The sequence below is a fragment of the Bombina bombina genome, chromosome 2 (genome assembly GCF_027579735.1).
Source record: "Bombina bombina isolate aBomBom1 chromosome 2, aBomBom1.pri, whole genome shotgun sequence".
NCBI classification, from domain to species: Eukaryota; Metazoa; Chordata; class Amphibia; order Anura; family Bombinatoridae; genus Bombina; species Bombina bombina.
In genome coordinates, this window is record NC_069500.1 from 709098693 (window position 1) to 709117476 (window position 18784).

General features: G+C 42.1%; 1 protein-coding gene across 1 annotated transcript in view; it reads right to left on the bottom strand.

Annotated features, from left to right (window-relative positions):
* TDRD7 (tudor domain containing 7) overlaps positions 1 to 18784 on the bottom strand; it is a 477879-nt gene that overhangs the window by 289621 nt on the left and 169474 nt on the right. The window contains exon 7 of the mRNA XM_053700014.1: positions 16800 to 17392. Within this exon, the coding sequence (XP_053555989.1) occupies positions 16800 to 17392 (593 nt within the window). The remainder of the gene's footprint in view (positions 1 to 16799; positions 17393 to 18784) is intronic.

The window sequence follows — 18784 nt, forward strand, 5'->3', positions numbered from 1 at the left end:
TTACAATTTCTACTGCCCAGGAATCCTGAACGTCTCTTGCCCAGGCCTGAGCAAAGAGAGAGAGTCTGCCCCCTACTAGATCCGGTCCCGGATCGGGGGCTACCCCTTCATGCTGACTTAGTGGCAGCAGCAGGCTTTTTGGCCTGTTTACCCTTGTTCCAAGCCTGATTAGGTCTCCAGGTTGGCTTGGATTGAGCAAAGTTCCCCTCTTGCTTTGCAGCAGGGGAAGAGGTAGAGGGACCACTCTTGAAGTTTCGAAAGGAACGAAAATTGTTTTGTTTGGTCCTTGTCTTATTTGACTTATCCTGAGGGAGGGTATGACCCTTCCCTCCAGTAATGTCTGAAATTATCTCTTTCAATGCAGGCCCGAATAGGGTCTTACCTTTGAAAGGGATGGTCAAAAGCTTAGATTTAGATGACACATCAGCTGACCAGGACTTAAACCATAACGCTCTACGCGCTAAAATGGCAAAATCTGAATTCTTAGCCGATAATTTAGCAAGATGAAAAGCGGCGTCTGTAATAAAATAATTAGCCAACTTAAGAGCCTTAATTCTGTCCAAAAAGCAGCTGCAGTGGTTACAGGAACAATGCATGCTATAGGTTGAAGAAGAAAACCTTGATGAACAAAAATGTTCTTTAGGAGACCCTCTAATTTTTTATCCATAGGATCAATGAAAGCACAACTGTCTTCAATAGGTATAGTTGTATGCTTAGCCAGGTTAGAAATGGCTCCCTCCACCTTAGGGACCGTCTGCCATGAGTCCTTTATGGTGTCAGAAATGGGAAACAGTTTCTTAAAAACAGGAGGGGGAGAGAACGGAATACCTGGTTTATCCCACTCCTTAGTAACAATGTCCAAAATCCTCTTAGGGACCGGAAACACATCAGTGTAAACAGGAACCTCTAAATATTTGTCCATTTTACACAATTTCTCTGGAACTACAATAGGGTCACAATCATCCAGAGTAGCTAAAACCTCCCTGAGCAATAAGCGGAGGTGCTCTAGCTTAAATTTAAATGCCGTCATATCTGGATCTGTCTGAGAGAACATCTTTCCTGAATCAGAAATCTCTCCCTCAGACAGCAAATCCCTCATCCCTACTTCAGAACATTGTGAGGGAATATCGGATACGGCTACCAAAGCGTCAGAAGGCTCAGCATTTGTTCTTAACCCAGAGCTACTGCGCTTCCCTTGCAACCCAGGCAGCTTAGGTAAAACCTCTGTGAGGGTAGTATTCATAACTGAAGCCATATCTTGCAAGGTGAAAGAATTAGACGCACTAGAAGTACTTGGCGTCGCTTGTGCGGGCATTACTGGTTGTGACACTTGGGGAGAACTAAATGGCAAAACCTGATTTCCTTCTGTCTGAGAATCATCTAATGGCAAACTTTTAATATGCTGTTTGCAATTTATAGACATATCAGTACAAGTGGGACACTTCTAAGAGGGGTTTCCACAATGGCTTCTAAACAAACTGAACAATGAGTTTCCTCAGTGTCAGACATGTTTAACAGACTAGTAATGAAGCAAGCAAGCTTGGAAAACACTTTATTTAATGGAAAAAAAACACAATTTGCAAAAACGGTACTGTGCCTTTAAGAGAAAAAAAGGCATACACAAATTGCAAAACAGGTTAAAATTGCTTCAATTTTTCTGACATTTTAAGCTTTAGAAGGATTGCACTACAAGTAAATAAGCAATAAATCCCCAAATGAAAAAAAACGGATTGAAATATGTCTAAAACCGGTTAAAAACCCCTAAAGCACCTTGCCACAGCTCTGCTGTGGCCCTACCTGCTCTTAGGAAGTGATAATATGGGTTTTAAAGCTTCAATTAGTCCCTCAGAAGACTATCAGGACCTCAGGAGAAGTTGCTTGCTGCTTGTAAACGTAGGCCCCGCCCGCCTCACTCGATGTTGCTGGGGCCTACACAAAACTTACAAACCCTGCCTGAAAACCATGTGGGTTATAAACAAACCCAAAGAACCCTCAAGCTAATGTTCCATAAAACAGAAAACGTAAATTCAGTTTTCTCTTGTAAGGTGTATCCAGTCCACGGGTTCATCCATTACTTGTGGGATACCAATACCAAAGCTTTAGGACACGGATGAAGGGAGGGACAAGGCAGGAACTTAAACGGAAGGCACCACTGCCTGCAAGACCTTTCTCCCAAAAATAGCCTCCTAGGAAGCAAAAGTATCAAATTTGTAGAATTTAGAAAAAAGTATGAAGCGAAGACCAAGTCGCCGCCTTACAAATCTGTTCAACAGAGGCCTCATTTTTAAAAGCTCATGTGGAAGCTACCGCTCTAGTGGAATGAGCTGTAATTCTTTCAAGAGGCTGCTGGCCAGCAGTTTCATAAGATAAGCGGATTATGCTTCTCAGCCAAAAAGAAAGAGAAGATGCCGAAGCCTTTTGGCCTCTCCTCTGTCCAGAATAGACAACAAACAATGCAGATGTTTGACGAAAATCCTTAGTAGCTTGTAAATAAAACTTTAAAGCACGAACCACGTCAAGATTGTGTAATAGACGTTCCTTCTTTGAAGAAGGATTAGGACACAGTGACTGAACTACAATCTCCTGATTGATATTCTTATTAGATACCACCTTAGGAAGAAATCCAGGTTTGGTACGCAACACTACCTTATCTGTATGGAATATCAGATAAGGGGAATCACACTGTAAGGCAGATAACTCTGAAACTCTTCGAGCCGAAGAGATAGCTACCAAAAACAGAACTTTCCAAGATTAAAGCTTGATATCTATGGAATGCAGAGGTTCAAACGGAACCCCTTGAAGAACTTTAAGAACTAAATTTAAACTCCATGGCAGAGCAACAGGTTTAAACACAGGCTTGATTCTAACTAAAGCCTGACAAAACGCCTGAACGTTTGGAACATCTGCCAGACGCTTGTGAAGAAGAATAGACAGAGCAGAAATCTGTCCCTTTAAGGAATTAGCTGACAATCCCTTCTCCAATCCTTCTTGGAGAAAGATTAATATTCTAGGAATCCTGACTTTACTCCATGAGTAACCCTTGGATTCACACCAATGAAGATATTTACACCATATCTTATGATAGATTTTCCTGGTGACAGAATTAAGGTATCAATGACTGACTCGGAGAAACCACGTTTTGATGAAATCAAGCGTTCAATCTCCAAGCAGTCAGCCACAGAGAATTTTATTTGGATGTTTGAATGGACCTTGGAGTAGAAGGTCCTGCCTCAGCGGCAGAGTCCATGGTGGAAGGGATGACATGTCCACCAGATCTGCATACCAAGTCCTGCGTGGCCACGCAGGTGCTATTAAAATCACTGAAGCTCTCTCCTGCTTGATCTTGGCAATCAGACGAGGGAGGAGAGGAAATGGTGGGAACACATAAGCCAGGCTGAAGGACCAGGGCACTGCTAGAGCATCTATCAGCGCTGCCTGGGGATCCCTTGACCTGGACCCGTAACAGGGAAGCTTGGCGTTCTGACGAGACTCCATCAGATCCACTTCTGGTTTGCCCCATAGTTGAATCAGCTGGGCAAATACCTCCGGATGGAGCTCACACTCCCCAGGATGAAAAGTCTGTCAACTTAGAAATTCCGCCTCCCAGTTCTCTACTCCTGGGATATGGATAGCTGAGAGATGGCAAGAGTGAACCTCTGCCCATAGAATTATCTTTGAAACCTCCAACATTGCCAAGGGGCTTCTTGTCCCCCCCTGATGGTTGATATAGGCTACAGTCGTGATATTGTCCGACTGAAATCTGATGAACCTGACCGCAGCTAGCTGAGGCCAAGCCTAAAGAGCATTGAATATCGCTCTCAGTTCCAGAATGTTTATCGGAAGGAGGGCTTCCTCCTGAGTCCACGAACCCTGAGCCTTCAGGGAGTTCCAGACTGCCCCCCAGCCCAGAAGGCTGGCATCTGTCGTGACTATAGTCCACTCTGGCCTGCGGAAACTCATTCCCCTGGACAGATGGACCCGAGAGAACAACCAGAGAAGAGAATCCCTGGTCTCTTGATCCAGATTTAGCAGAGGGGACAAATCTGTGTAATCCCCATTCCACTGATTGAGCATACAAAGTTGCAGTGGTCTGAGATGTAGGCGGGCAAACGGAACTAAGTCCATTGCCGCTACCATTAGGCCGATTACTTCCATACACTGAGCCACTGACGGCCGAGAAGTGGAATGAAGAGCAGGGCAGGAAGTTAGAAGCTTTGATAACCTGACCTCTGTCAGAAAATTTTTCATTTCTACTGAATCTATCAGTGTTCCTAGGAAGGAAACTCTTGTGAGAGGGGAGAGAGAACTCTTTTCTTCGTTCACCTTCCACCGGTGAGACCTCAGAAAGGCCAGGACAATGTCCGTATGGGACTTGGCGATTTGAAAAGTCGACGCCTGAATCAGAATGTTGTCTAGGTAAGGAGCCACCGCTATGCTCCTTAGCCTTAGAACCACCAGTAGGGACCCTAGAACCTTCGTAAAGATTCTTGGTGCCGTGGCTAACCCGTCGGGAAGAGCCACAAACTGGTAATGCCTGTCTAAGAAGGCGAACCTGAGGAACTGATGATGATCTCTGTGAATCGGAATGTGGAGATAAGCATCCTTTAAATCCACGGTAGTCATATATTGACTCTCCTGGATCATAGGGAGGATGGTTCAGATAGTCTCCATCTTGAAGGATGGGACCCTGAGAAATTTGTTTAGGATCTTGAGATCCAAGATTGGTCTGAAAGTTCCCTCTTTTTTGGGAACTATAAACAGATTTGAATAGAAGCCCTGCCCCTGTTCCTCCCTTGGAACTGGGAGGATCACCCACAGCAGAGCTGCTATATAGCTCCTCCCCTAACTGCCATATCCAGTCATTCGACCGAAGACAAGCAGAGAAAGGAGAAACCATAGGGTGCAGTGGTGACTGTAGTTTAAAGTTAAAAAATACCTGCCTTAAAATGACAGGGCGGGCCGTGGACTGGATACACCACAAGAGAAATAAATTTATCAGGTAAGCATAGATTGTGTTTTCTCTTGTAAGGTGTATCCAGTCCACGGATCATCCATTACTTGTGGGATACCAATACCAAAGCTAAAGTACACGGATGAAGGGAGGGACAAGGCAGGTACTTAAAAGGAAGGTACCACTGCCTGTAAAACCTTTCTCCCAAAAATAGCCTCCAAAGAAGCAAAAGTATCAAATTTAAAGAATTTTGAAAAGGTATGAAGCGAAGACCAAGTCGCCGCCTTGCAAATCTGTTCACCAGAAGCCTCATTTTTAAAGGCCCATGTGGAAGCCACAGCTCTAGTAGAATAAGCTGTAATCCTTTCAGGAGGCTGCTGGCCAGCAGTCTCATAAGCTAAGCGGATTAGTCTTCTTAGCCAAAAAGAAAGAGAGGTTGCCGAAGCCTTTTGGCCTCTCCTCTGACCAGAGCAGACAACAAACAAAGCAGATGTTTGACGAAAATCTTTAGTAGCTTGTAAATAATACTTTAAAGCACGAACCACGTCAAAATTGTGTAATAGACGTTCCTTCTTTGAAGGAGGATTAGGACACAATGATGGAACAACTATCTCCTGATTGATATTCTTATTAGAAACCACCTTAGGTAAAAACCCAGGTTTGGAGCGCAGAACTACCTTATCTGCATGGAAGATCAGATAAGGAGAATCGCATTGTAAGGCAGATAGCTCGGAAACTCTACGAGCCGAGGAAATAGCTACCAAAAAAAGAACTTCCCAAGATAAAAGTTTGATATCTATGGAATGAAGAGGTTCAAACGGAACCCCTTGAAGAACTTTAAGAACCAAATTTAAGCTCCATGGCAGAGCAACAGGTTTAAACACAGGCTTGATTCTAACTAAAGCCTGACAAAATGCCTGAACGTCTGGAACATCCGCCAGACGCTTGTGCAAAAGAATAGACAGAGCAGAAATCTGTCCCTTTAAGGAACTAGCTGGCAATCCTTTTTCCAATCCTTCTTGGAGAAAAGATAATATCTTGGGAATCCTGACCTTACTCCATGAGTAACCCTTGGATTCACACCAATAAAGATATTTACGCCATATCTTATGATAGATTTTCCTGGTGACAGGCTTTCGTGCCTGAATTAAGGTATCAATGACTGACTCTGAGAAACCACGTTTTGATAAAATCAAGCGTTCAATCTCCAAGCAGTCAGCCGCAGAGAAATTAGATTTGGATGTGGGAACCACAAACAGATTTGAGTAAAATCCCTGTCCCTGTTCCTCCTTTGGAACTGGATGGATCACTCCCATAACTAGGAGGTCTTGAACACCGTGTAAGAATGCCTCTCTCTTTATCTGGTTTGCAGATAATTGTGAAAGGTGAAATCTCCCTTTTGTAGGGGAAGCTTTGAAGTCCACAAGATATCCCTGGGATATAATTTCCAACGCCCAGGGATCCTGGACATCTCTTGCCCAAGCCTGGGCTAAGAGCGAAAGTCTGCCCCCTACTAGATCCATTAACGGATAGGGGGCCGATCCTTCATGCTGTCTTAGAGGCAGCAGCAGGCTTTTTGGCCTGCTTACCTTTTTGGCCTGCTTACCTTTTAACCAGGTCTGGTTAGGTCTCCAGACCGACTTGGACTGAGCAAAAGTTCCCTTTTGTTTTGCATTAGAGGAAGTTGATGCCGCACTCGCCTTGAAGTTTCGAAAGGCACGAAAATTAGTCTGTTTGGCCCTTGATTTGGATCTATCCTGAGTAAGGGCATGACCTTTTCCTCCAGTGATATCAGAAATGATCTCCTTCAAAACAGGCCCGAATAGGGTTTGCCCCTTGAAGGGAATGTTAAGCAGCTTAGACTTTGAAGTAACGTCAGCTGACCATGATTTAAGCCATAGCGCCCTGCGCGCCTGAATAGCAAAACCAGAATTCTTAGCCGTTAGTTTAGTCAAATTAACAATGGCATCAGAAACAACAGAATTGCCTAGCTTAAGTGCTCTAAGCTTGTCAAGTATGTCATCCAATGGGGTCTCTACCTGTAAAGCCTCTTCCAGAGACTCAAATCAGAAAGCCGCAGCAGCAGCGACTGGGGCAATGCATGCAAGGGGCTGTAGAATAAAACCTTGTTGAATAAACATTTTCTTAAGGTAACCCTCTAACTTTTTATCCATTGGATCTGAGAAAGCACAACTGTCCTCGACAGGGATAGTAGTACGCTTAGCTAGGGTAGAAACTGCTCCCTCCACCTTAGGGACTGTCTGCCATAAGTCCCGTGTGGTGGCATCTATTGGAAACATTTTGTTAAAAATAGGAGGGGGAGAGAACGGCACACCTGGTCTATCCCATTCCTTAGTAATAAATTTTGTCAGAATTTGAAAAATAGTGAAAAAAAGCAGTAAATCAAGCAAAATTTTTACAGTGTGTATAATAAGCTAACAGAGCATTGCACCCACTTGCAAATGGATGATTAACCCCTTAGTTCAAAAAACGGATCAAAAAAAGATAGACGTTTTTAAACAGTCACAACAAATTGCCACAGCTCTGCTGTGGCCCTACCTTCCCAAACAAACGACTTTGGAAAGCCTAAGAGCCCTTTAGAGAGGTCCTATAGCATTTAGGGGACTCCTGGAGGAAGCTGGATGTCTCAGTCTGTAAAAGTTACTGCGCAATAAAGCGCTAAATTAGGCCCCTCCCACTCGTGTTAAAACAGTGGAAAGCCTCAGGAAACTGTTTCTAGGCAAATTTAAGCCAGCCATGTGGAAAAAACTAGGCCCCAATAAAGTTTTATCACCAAAGTATATATAAAAACGCTTAACATTCCAACAAATGTTTTATATTGCAAATCTATAAGAGTATTACCTCTGAAAGTAAGCATGATACCAGTCGCTATTAAATCACTGTATTCAGGCTTACCTCACAAAAAACATAATTTATGCTTACCTGATAAATTCCTTTCTTCTGTTGTGTGATCAGTCCACGGGTCATCATTACTTCTGGGATATAACTCCTCCCCAACAGGAAATGCAAGAGGATTCACCCAGCAGAGCTGCATATAGCTCCTCCCCTCTACGTCAGTCCCAGTCATTCGACCAAGAATCAACGAGAAAGGAGTAACCAAGGGTGAAGTGGTGACTGGAGTATAATTTAAAAGATATTTACCTGCCTTAAAACAGGGCGGGCCGTGGACTGATCACACAACAGAAGAAAGGAATTTATCAGGTAAGCATAAATTATGTTTTCTTCTGTTATGTGTGATCAGTCCACGGGTCATCATTACTTCTGGGATACCAATACCAAAGCAAAAGTACACGGATGACGGGAGGGATAGGCAGGCTCATTATATAGAAGGAACCACTGCCTGAAGAACCTTTCTCCCAAAAATAGCCTCCGAAGAAGCAAAAGTGTCAAATTTGTAAAATTTGGAAAAAGTATGAAGCGAAGACCAAGTTGCAGCCTTGCAAATCTGTTCAACAGAGGCCTCATTCTTAAAGGCCCAAGTGGAAGCCACAGCTCTAGTGGAGTGAGCTGTAATTCTTTCAGGAGGCTGCTGACCAGCAGTCTCATAGGCTAAACGTATTATGCTACGAAGCCAAAAAGAGAGAGAGGTAGCAGAAGCTTTTTGACCTCTCCTCTGTCCAGAATAAACGACAAACAGGGAAGAAGTTTGGCGAAAATCTTTAGTTGCCTGCAAGTAGAACTTGAGGGCACGAACTACATCCAGATTGTGTAGAAGACGTTCCTTCTTTGAAGAAGGATTTGGACACAAGGATGGAACAACAATCTCTTGATTGATATTCCTGTTAGTGACTACCTTAGGTAAGAACCCAGGTTTAGTACGCAGAACTACCTTGTCTGAGTGAAAAATCAGATAAGGAGAATCACAATGTAAGGCTGATAACTCAGAGACTCTTCGAGCCGAGGAAATAGCCATTAAAAACAGAACTTTCCAAGATAACAATTTTATATCAATGGAATGAAGGGGTTCAAATGGAACACCCTGTAAAACGTTAAGAACTAAGTTTAAACTCCATGGCGGAGCAACAGCTTTAAACACAGGCTTGATCCTAGCTAAAGCCTGACAAAAAGCCTGGACGTCTGGATTTTCTGACAGACGCCTGTGTAACAAGATGGACAGAGCTGAAATCTGTCCCTTTAATGAACTAGCTGATAAACCCTTTTCTAACCCTTCTTGTAGAAAAGACAATATCCTAGGGATCCTAACCTTACTCCAGGAGTAATGTTTGGATTCGCACCAGTATAGGTATTTACGCCATATTTTATGGTAAATCTTTCTGGTAACAGGCTTCCTAGCCTGTATCAGGGTATCAATAACCGACTCAGAAAAACCACGTTTTGATAAAATCAAACGTTCAATTTCCAAGCAGTCAGCTTCAGAGAAGTTAGATTTTGATGTTTGAATGGACCCTGTATCAGAAGGTCCTGTCTTAGAGGTAGAGACCAAGGCGGACAGGATGACATGTCCACTAGATCTGCATACCAAGTCCTGCGTGGCCATGCAGGCGCTATTAGAATCACTGATGCTCTCTCCTGTTTGATTTTGGCAATCAATCGAGGAAGCAGCGGGAAGGGTGGAAACACATAAGCCATCCCGAAGTTCCAAGGTGCTGTCAAAGCATCTATCAGAACCGCTCCCGGATCCCTGGATCTGGACCCGTAGCGAGGAAGTTTGGCGTTCTGGCGAGACGCCATGAGATCTATCTCTGGTTTGCCCCAACGTCGAAGTATTTGGGCAAAGACCTCCGGATGAAGTTCCCACTCCCCCGGATGAAAAGTCTGGCGACTCAAGAAATCCGCCTCCCAGTTCTCCACTCCCGGGATGTGGATTGCTGACAGGTGGCAAGAGTGAGACTCTGCCCAGCGAATTATCTTTGATACTTCCACCATTGCTAGGGAGCTTCTTGTCCCTCCCTGATGGTTGATGTAAGCTACAGTCGTGATGTTGTCCGACTGAAACCTGATGAACCCCCGAGTTGTTAATTGGGGCCAAGCCAGAAGGGCATTGAGAACTGCTCTCAATTCCAGAATGTTTATTGGAAGGAGACTCTCCTCCTGATTCCATAGTCCCTGAGCCTTCAGAGAATTCCAGACAGCGCCCCAACCTAGTAGGCTGGCGTCTGTTGTTACAATTGTCCAGTCTGGCCTGCTGAATGGCATCCCCCTGGACAGGTGTGGCCGATGAAGCCACCATAGAAGAGAATTTCTGGTCTCTTGATTCAGATTCAGAGTAGGGGACAAATCTGAGTAATCCCCATTCCACTGACTTAGCATGCATAATTGCAGAGGTCTGAGGTGTAGGCGTGCAAAAGGTACTATGTCCATTGCCGCTACCATTAAGCCGATCACCTCCATGCATTGAGCTACTGACGGGTGTTGAATGGAATGAAGGACACGGCATGCATTTTGAAGCTTTGTTAACCTGTCCTCTGTCAGGTAAATCTTCATTTCTACAGAATCTATAAGAGTCCCCAAGAATGGAACTCTTGTGAGAGGAAAAAGAGAACTCTTCTTTTCGTTCACTTTCCATCCATGCGACCTTAGAAATGCCAGAACTAACTCTGTATGAGACTTGGCAGTTTGAAAGCTTGAAGCTTGTATTAGAATGTCGTCTAGGTATGGAGCTACCGAAATCCCTCGCGGTCTTAGTACCGCCAGAAGGGCACCCAGAACCTTTGTGAAGATTCTTGGAGCCGTAGCCAATCCGAATGGAAGAGCTACAAACTGGTAGTGCCTGTCTAAGAAGGCAAACCTTAGATACCGGTGATGATCTTTGTGGATCGGTATGTGAAGGTAAGCATCCTTTAAATCCACTGTGGTCATGTACTGACCCTCTTGGATCATGGGTAAGATTGTCCGAATAGTTTCCATTTTGAACGATGGAACTCTTAGGAATTTGTTTAGAATCTTTAAATCTAAGATTGGCCTGAAAGTTCCCTCTTTTTTGGGAACCACAAACAGGTTTGAGTAGAACCCTTGTCCTTGTTCCGACCGCGGAACCGGATGGATCACTCCCATTATTAACAGATCTTGTACGCAACGTAGAAACGCTTCTTTCTTTATCTGGTTTGTTGACAACCTTGACAGATGAAATCTCCCTCTTGGGGGAGATAATTTGAAGTCTAGAAGGTATCCCTGAGATATGATCTCTAGTGCCCAGGGATCCTGAACATCTCTTGCCCAGGCCTGGGCGAAGAGAGAGAGTCTGCCCCCCACTAGATCCGGTCCCGGATCGGGGGCTCTCGGTTCATGCTGTCTTTGGGGCAGCAGCAGGTTTCCTGGCCTGCTTGCTCTTGTTCCAGGACTGGTTAGGCTTCCAGCCTTGCCTGTAACGAGCAACAGCTCCTTCCTGTTTTGGTGCAGTGGAGGTTGATGCTGCTCCTGTTTTGAAGTTCCGAAAGGGACGAAAATTAGACTGTTTAGCCTTAGCTTTGGCTTTGTCTTGAGGTAGGGCGTGGCCCTTACCTCCTGTAATGTCAGCGATAATTTCTTTCAAACCGGGCCCAAATAAAGACTGCCCCTTGAAAGGTATATTAAGTAATTTGGACTTAGAAGTAACATCAGCTGACCAGGATTTTAGCCACAGCGCCCTACGTGCCTGTATGGCGAATCCTGAGTTCTTAGCCGTAAGTTTGGTTAAATGTACTACGGCCTCCGAAATGAAGGAATTAGCTAGTTTAAGGACTCTAAGCCTGTCCGTAATGTCGTCTAGCGTAGATGAACTAAGGTTCTCTTCAAGCGACTCAATCCAAAATGCTGCCGCAGCCGTAATCGGCGCGATACATGCAAGGGGTTGTAATATAAAACCTTGTTGAACAAACATTTTCTTAAGGTAACCCTCTAATTTTTTATCCATTGGATCTGAGAAAGCACAGCTATCCTCCACCGGGATAGTGGTACGCTTAGCTAAAGTAGAAACTGCTCCCTCCACCTTGGGGACCGTTTGCCATAAGTCCCGAGTGGTGGCGTCTATTGGAAACATCTTTCTAAATATTGGAGGGGGTGAGAACGGCACACCGGGTCTATCCCACTCCTTAGTAACAATTTCAGTTAGTCTCTTAGGTATAGGAAAAACGTCAGTACTCGCCGGTACCGCAAAGTATTTATCCAACCTACACAGTTTCTCTGGTATTGCAACGGTGTTACAATCGTTGAGAGCTGCTAAGACCTCCCCTAGTAATACACGGAGGTTCTCCAATTTAAATTTAAAATTTGAAATATCTGAGTCCAATCTGTTTGGATCAGAACCGTCACCCACAGAATGAAGCTCTCCGTCCTCATGCTCTGCGAGCTGTGACGCAGTATCAGACATGGCCCTAGCATTGTCAGCGCACTCTGTTCTCACCCCAGAGTGATCACGCTTGCCTCTTAGTTCTGGTAATTTAGACAAAACTTCAGTCATAACAGTAGCCATATCTTGTAATGTTATCTGTAATGGCCGCCCAGATGTACTAGGCGCCAAAATATCACGCACCTCCCGGGCGGGAGATGCAGGTACTGCCGCGTGAGGCGAGTTAGTCGGCATAACTCTCCCCTCGCAGTTTGGTGAAATTTGTTCACATTGTACAGATTGACTTTTATTTAAAGTAGCATCAATACAGTTAGTACATAAATTTCTATTGGGCTCCACCTTGGCATTGGAACAAATGACACAGATATCTTCCTCTGAGTCAGACATGTTTAACACACTAGCAAAAAACTTACAACTTGGTTATAATCTTTTTTAGCAAAAAACGTACTGTGCCTCAAAGAGGTACTAACGATTAAATGACAGTTGAAATAATGAACTGAAAAACAGTTATAGCATCAAACTTTAAAACAACACAACTTTTAGCAAAGGTTTGTTCCCATTAGTAAAATGACAATAATTAAATTTGACATAAAAAATACAAAGCAACGTTTTTATTCACAGTCACTATAAGAATTCTCACAGCTCTGCTGAGAGAATTTACCTCCCTTCAAAGAAGTTTGAAGACCCCTGAGATCTATCAGAGATGAACCGGATCATGCAGGAAATATAAAAGTAACTGACTGGAATTTTTTGATGCGTAGCAAAGAGCGCCAAAAACGGCCCCTCCCTCTCCCACACAGCAGTGAAGAGAAACGAAACTGTCACAATTAAAGCAAAAAAACTGCCAAGTGGAAAATAATGCCCAAATATTTATTCACACAGTACCTCAGCAATGTAAACGATTCTACATTCCAGCAAAAACGTTTAACATGATAAATAGTTATTAAAAGGATTAGTGACCTTTAACAGAGTAGTTCCGGTGAAATACCATCCCCAGAATACTGAAGTGTATACATACATGTCATTTTAACGGTATGGCAGGATTTTCTCATCAATTCCATTCAGAAAATAAAAACTGCTACATACCTCAATGCAGATTCATCTGCCCGCTGTCCCCTGATCTGAAGCCTTTACCTCCCTCAGATGGCCGAGAACAGCAATATGATCTTAACTACTCCGGTTAAAATCATAGTAAAAAACTCTGACAGATTCTTCCTCAAACTCTGCCAGAGAAGTAATAACACGCTCCGGTGCTATTGTAAAATAACAAACTTTTGATTGAAGTCATAAAAACTAAGTATAATCACCATAGTCCTCTCACACATCCTATCTAGTCGTTGGGTGCAAGAGAATGACTGGGACTGACGTAGAGGGGAGGAGCTATATGCAGCTCTGCTGGGTGAATCCTCTTGCATTTCCTGTTGGGGAGGAGTTATATCCCAGAAGTAATGATGACCCGTGGACTGATCACACATAACAGAAGAAATCTGGTATCAGCAGCATTTTCTAGCATTTACATCTCTAGAAAAAAATTTTAACTGCACATACCTCATAGCAGGATAACCTGCACGCCATTCCCCAGCTGAAGTTACCTCTCTCTTCAGTTATGTGTGAGAACAGCAATGGATCTTAGTTACAACCTGCTAAGATCATAGAGATCACAGGCAGATTCTTCTTCTATTTTCTGCCTGGGACAAAATAGTACAACTCCGGTACCATTTAAAAATAACAAACATTTGATTGAAGAAAAAAAACAACTACGTTTCACCACTTCTCTCTTACTACCTCCATGCTTGTTGAGAGTTGCAAGAGAATGACTGGGTATGGCAGTTAGGGGAGGAGCTATATAGCAGCTCTGCTGTGGGTGATCCTCTTGCAACTTCCTGTTGGGAAGGAGAATATGCCACAAGTAATGGATGATCCGTGGACTTGATACACCTTACAAGAGAAAGGATGATTAACCCCTTAGGCCCGAAACTGGATTAAAAAACGTTAATCAATTGAGCACCATGCCACAGCTCTGCTGAGGCTCCTACCTGCCCTTAAATACGATTTTGTGCAGAAATAACCCCTTTGAAATGGATCTCAGATGCCAGAGGACTCTTCTAGGGAAGCTGGATGTCTCAGTCTGTATTAAAACTGCGCAGTTAGAGCACTAAAATAGGCCCCTCCCACCATGTACTGGATGTCAGAGGGGCCTTAAGAAAATACTCCTAGGAGTATCTGACTAGCCATGTGGAAATTAGGCCCCAAATAAAGACTTATCTCCCTCAGAGAAAAAACGTCCTATTTATGAAATCATGTAAACATTTTGTCACTAAGCAATATGAATATTAACATGAGTATTACCCTGTTATGTAAGCATTATCCCAGTCGCTGTTAAATCACTGCATCAGGCTTACCTCAAATACACAAGGCTCTGTCAGCATTTTCTAGAACGTATTCCTCTCTCTAGAAATAAAAATACTGAACATACCTCAAAACAGGTAATCTGCAGGCAGTTCCCCCAACTGAAGTTTTCCTATATTCATCAGTTATGTGTGAGAACAGCAATGGACCTTAGTTACAAACCGCTAAGATCATCAAATCTCCAGGCAGAATTCTTCTTCTAATTTCTGCCTGAGAGAAAAACAGTAGAACGCCGGTACCGTTTAAAAATAACAAACTCTTGATTGAAGGTAAAACTACACTAAGTCACCACATATCTCTTGATACTTCCTTTTTTGTCGAGAGTTGCAAGAGAATGACTAGGGGTGGCAGTTAGGGGAGCAGCTATATAGACAGCTCTGCTGTGGGTGTCCTCTTGCAACTTCCTGTTGGGAAGGAAAATAACCCACAAGTAATGGATGAACCCGTGGACTGGATACACCTTACAAGAGAAATTAAAAAATTTTGATAACAGAAGTAAATTTTAAAGTTATTTAAAATTATGTGCTCAATCTGAATAATGATGGAAAAACCTACTGCTTAGTGCTTTATTATTGCAACAATGAGACTATTTATATATTAAGTGTTTCTTCCTCTACCCCTTTTATCATATGTATGTATCTCCCCACCTCTCAAATAAAAGTAACAAGTCACCCACGCACACCAGCATCTGTACATGTTTGCAATTCCCAAAACCAAACAGCAGAGGTCCATTTTATTTTGAGTCTAACAAAAATAAGATTCCGTTGACACAAGAAGTCATTATGTCCAGAATCTGAATCCAAACTAGGGTCCACGTCTGGAGCCAAGCATGAGCCAGGACCAGCTTAATAGCCATAAATAATAATATACACACAATTTAGTGAAGATGAAATAATCCTTCCTGAAACGTACCAGCCAAATTTGATGCCCAAGTTAATACAGCAGAATACTTGCAGCCACAATACATGAATTCTAGGGCATTCCCACTAAATATGAGATGGAGTAGCCTGCGCACCACAACCTCTGTAGCAATGCTGAGAGCCAATACAGCAAAATCAAAAAAGCGGAATAAGTGTTTAATGCCACTAGAGCAACAATCTCTTGTACAGCTTGTGACACAGAGTATGGCCTTTTTAGTGTCAACCACTGCCTTATGCCAAGCAACCATATCTTCAGAGATAGCCAAATGCTTCTCCCGTTGGCTGACGGTAAAAGCCTTGGGAAACATATAGTGAAGATCTATATTGGTCACCAACAGTGCTTTTAATCTCAGCTTTTCTGAAATCCAATGTTTCATTTCGTCAACTGCCTTAGGAAAACCATTAATGAATCCAGAGACATATAGTATATAGTATAGAGAACATCACTGAAAACATCTCTTATAGTTTGTACTCCACAGTCCAACCACAAATTTGAATTTGGGGTCTTGTAATGTCAAGAGCAGCCGTTTAATAGAATGGACTGGGGAAGAATAAAGGGAAAATAATAGAGAGCTACCTGAAGTTGGGACAGTGTAATTATTTAACCTAAGCTTATAAATAATATACCCCTTAAAAGGTATCAAATAAATCATCTTCAGTGACATATAAATGCACATGGGGAATGCTCTTACAAACAATTTTATATTTGTCTTATCTATTACATAGACTGTGTCAAATGATATGCCTTAGAGCACCTGTTAAATAATAACATTTTACAAGTATTATATATGTTTATTTAGAATGCAAGTTCCCTAGGTAGCAGAACACACTAATGTGTGTATCACTATTTTGTCTATACTTTGTGTATTTTGTCACTAATTCTGTAAAAAAAGATTACGTTTATATTTCCCGTAAAATCCTGAAAATTAAAAATGTTGTCTTGCTTCTAAGTTTTATAGCTGGCTCCAGGTCTGCAATGAATTTGAAAAGCCCTGAAACGGTTAAACACAAAAGAATAAATGTAGACAGAAACACTTATTATATAACCACCCTAATATAAGAGATATTGCCAACAATTCCAAATAGCCCAGAATTTAATGCATTAATCAAAGCTAGAATACCCAGATTCCGTTGGGCAAAAGTACCACAATATCCCCAGGAAAAACTCAGGAGTGTAAGGGGGAAGTACCTGCACAACACATTCTCTTACCTTACAACCACTTCATTAGTGTTGCTTAATTCTACAACTAGTACAGAGGGGGAAGCTTCTGAAGGTATTACTAAAGGTGGAGGTATTAAATCTGCAGAACTCTCTTCTGATAATTGTTCCATTGGTAAGGGCTCTGCTTCTTGTTCTCTCGTTGAGGTTTTATTATCTATACTTTTGTTAGCAGAGACAGTATGATCCTCATTTAAAGAAGTCTTTGCATAAAGGATTGCTTTGTAAGGCTCCCCAGAAACAAGGTCGACTGTGCATATATCGGAAAGTGAATCCAGATTTTGAAGAACCTCAGGGGGAAACTGCTTTTTGAATGTATCCTCAAAGACCTTGGGTAGTGCATGAGACCAAAGACCATTGCTGTACTTTTTTAAAATTTCTGAAATGTTCTGCTTAAGTTCAGCATCACTGACCGTGCTTGCAGTTTGTTTTTGGTGAGAGGGTGATTTTGTATGAACGGGAGACACATTTGCTTTAACTTGATCACTGCTACGCTGTTGGGGAGGTTTTACAGAAGTTGGTGTTTTTTTGGTTTGGGGGTATAAGACAGTCTCTAGTTGACCATTGATTGTAAGCTTCTGGACCTACAAGAAAACATGCAAAATGTCAGATTGAAATCGGCTTCATTTTATTTCCCTTAAAGAGACCTAAAAAAAATCAACATTTTTCTTTTATTATTCAGATAGAAGATACAATTTTAAACAACTTAAGCAGGAAGCTAAGATCAGGAGTGTGCATGTGTCTGCAGCACTATGTGGCAGAGTTTTGCAAGTGTTATACATTAACAAAAGCACTAGATGGCAGTACTTTTTCCTGCCATGTAGTGCTGAAGACATGTGCATTCTATCTATCTTAATATCTCTTTAACAAAGAACAAGATGAAAATGAAGCAATTTTGATAATAGAAGTAAATTGGAAACTTATTTAAAACCGCTTTCTCTACCTGAATCATGAAAGAAAAAATGTGGCTTTCATGTCCCTCTAAATAAAAATAAAGCTTTCAGCAACTCCTATGTTGTTTTTGTAGCATTAATAGCCCCTCAAACTCATCAACTTTAAATAATAGTAGAATACAAAAATAAACACATAATTATCTGCGACTTTTATACCACCTCCATACAGTAGTTAACCACAAAAAAAAAGGTTTCATATAGGCTGAAAGAACAAGTCTGCCTTATTTACAAGTTGTGGTGGCCAAATTCAGACCATGCAAATATATCTTATAAGAAAACTGAATTTTGGGCCAACAATTTGATGAAAGTTATTTTTGTTAAAAGTACAATAAAAACCTTGTAATTAAAAGTAATATCTGATACAGAATAACATCAGTCAAGTCTAAATAGAACATCTTGTTTGCTGCAGTTGTTTACCAATAGCCAAATTCCACCCACTACTTGCCTTATTTAAAGGAGCCAATCCAGAGTCTACAATCAACACAGTCAAATTGCTAGCATAAAGAGTATTTTTTTGCATTTTTTACCAGTTACAACCAATTAAGGAAAGAAGTGTTAGTCTTGAGAAGTCAGCACTGTGCATATCAAGTTCTGAGAATTAGAAAGTCCCCAATTTTCAGAGCTAAATTACCTTAAAGAAGGCAATAAATAAAAAAATTATAAAGTTGTTTTAGTAGATATAACTAAGCATTTTATATTACAATCTCAAGGTGTTTACTTCCCTGCTTAAATGGTTTTTGTGCCACTTTAGGCAACAGAAAAAGGGAAATTTATTCTTACCCGATAAAATTGTTTCTTTTACGATACGATGAGTCCACGGATTTCATCCTTACTTGTGGGATATCGCCTCCTGATCAGCAGGAGGAGGCAGAGAGCACCACAGCAGAGCTGTATATATAGCTCCTCCCTTCCCTCCCACTCCAGTCATTCGACTGAAGTTAGGAAGAGAAAGGAAAAGCCAAGGTGCAGAGGTGACTGTAGTTTAACAAAATAAAAACCTGTCTTAGAAAAACAGGGTGGGCC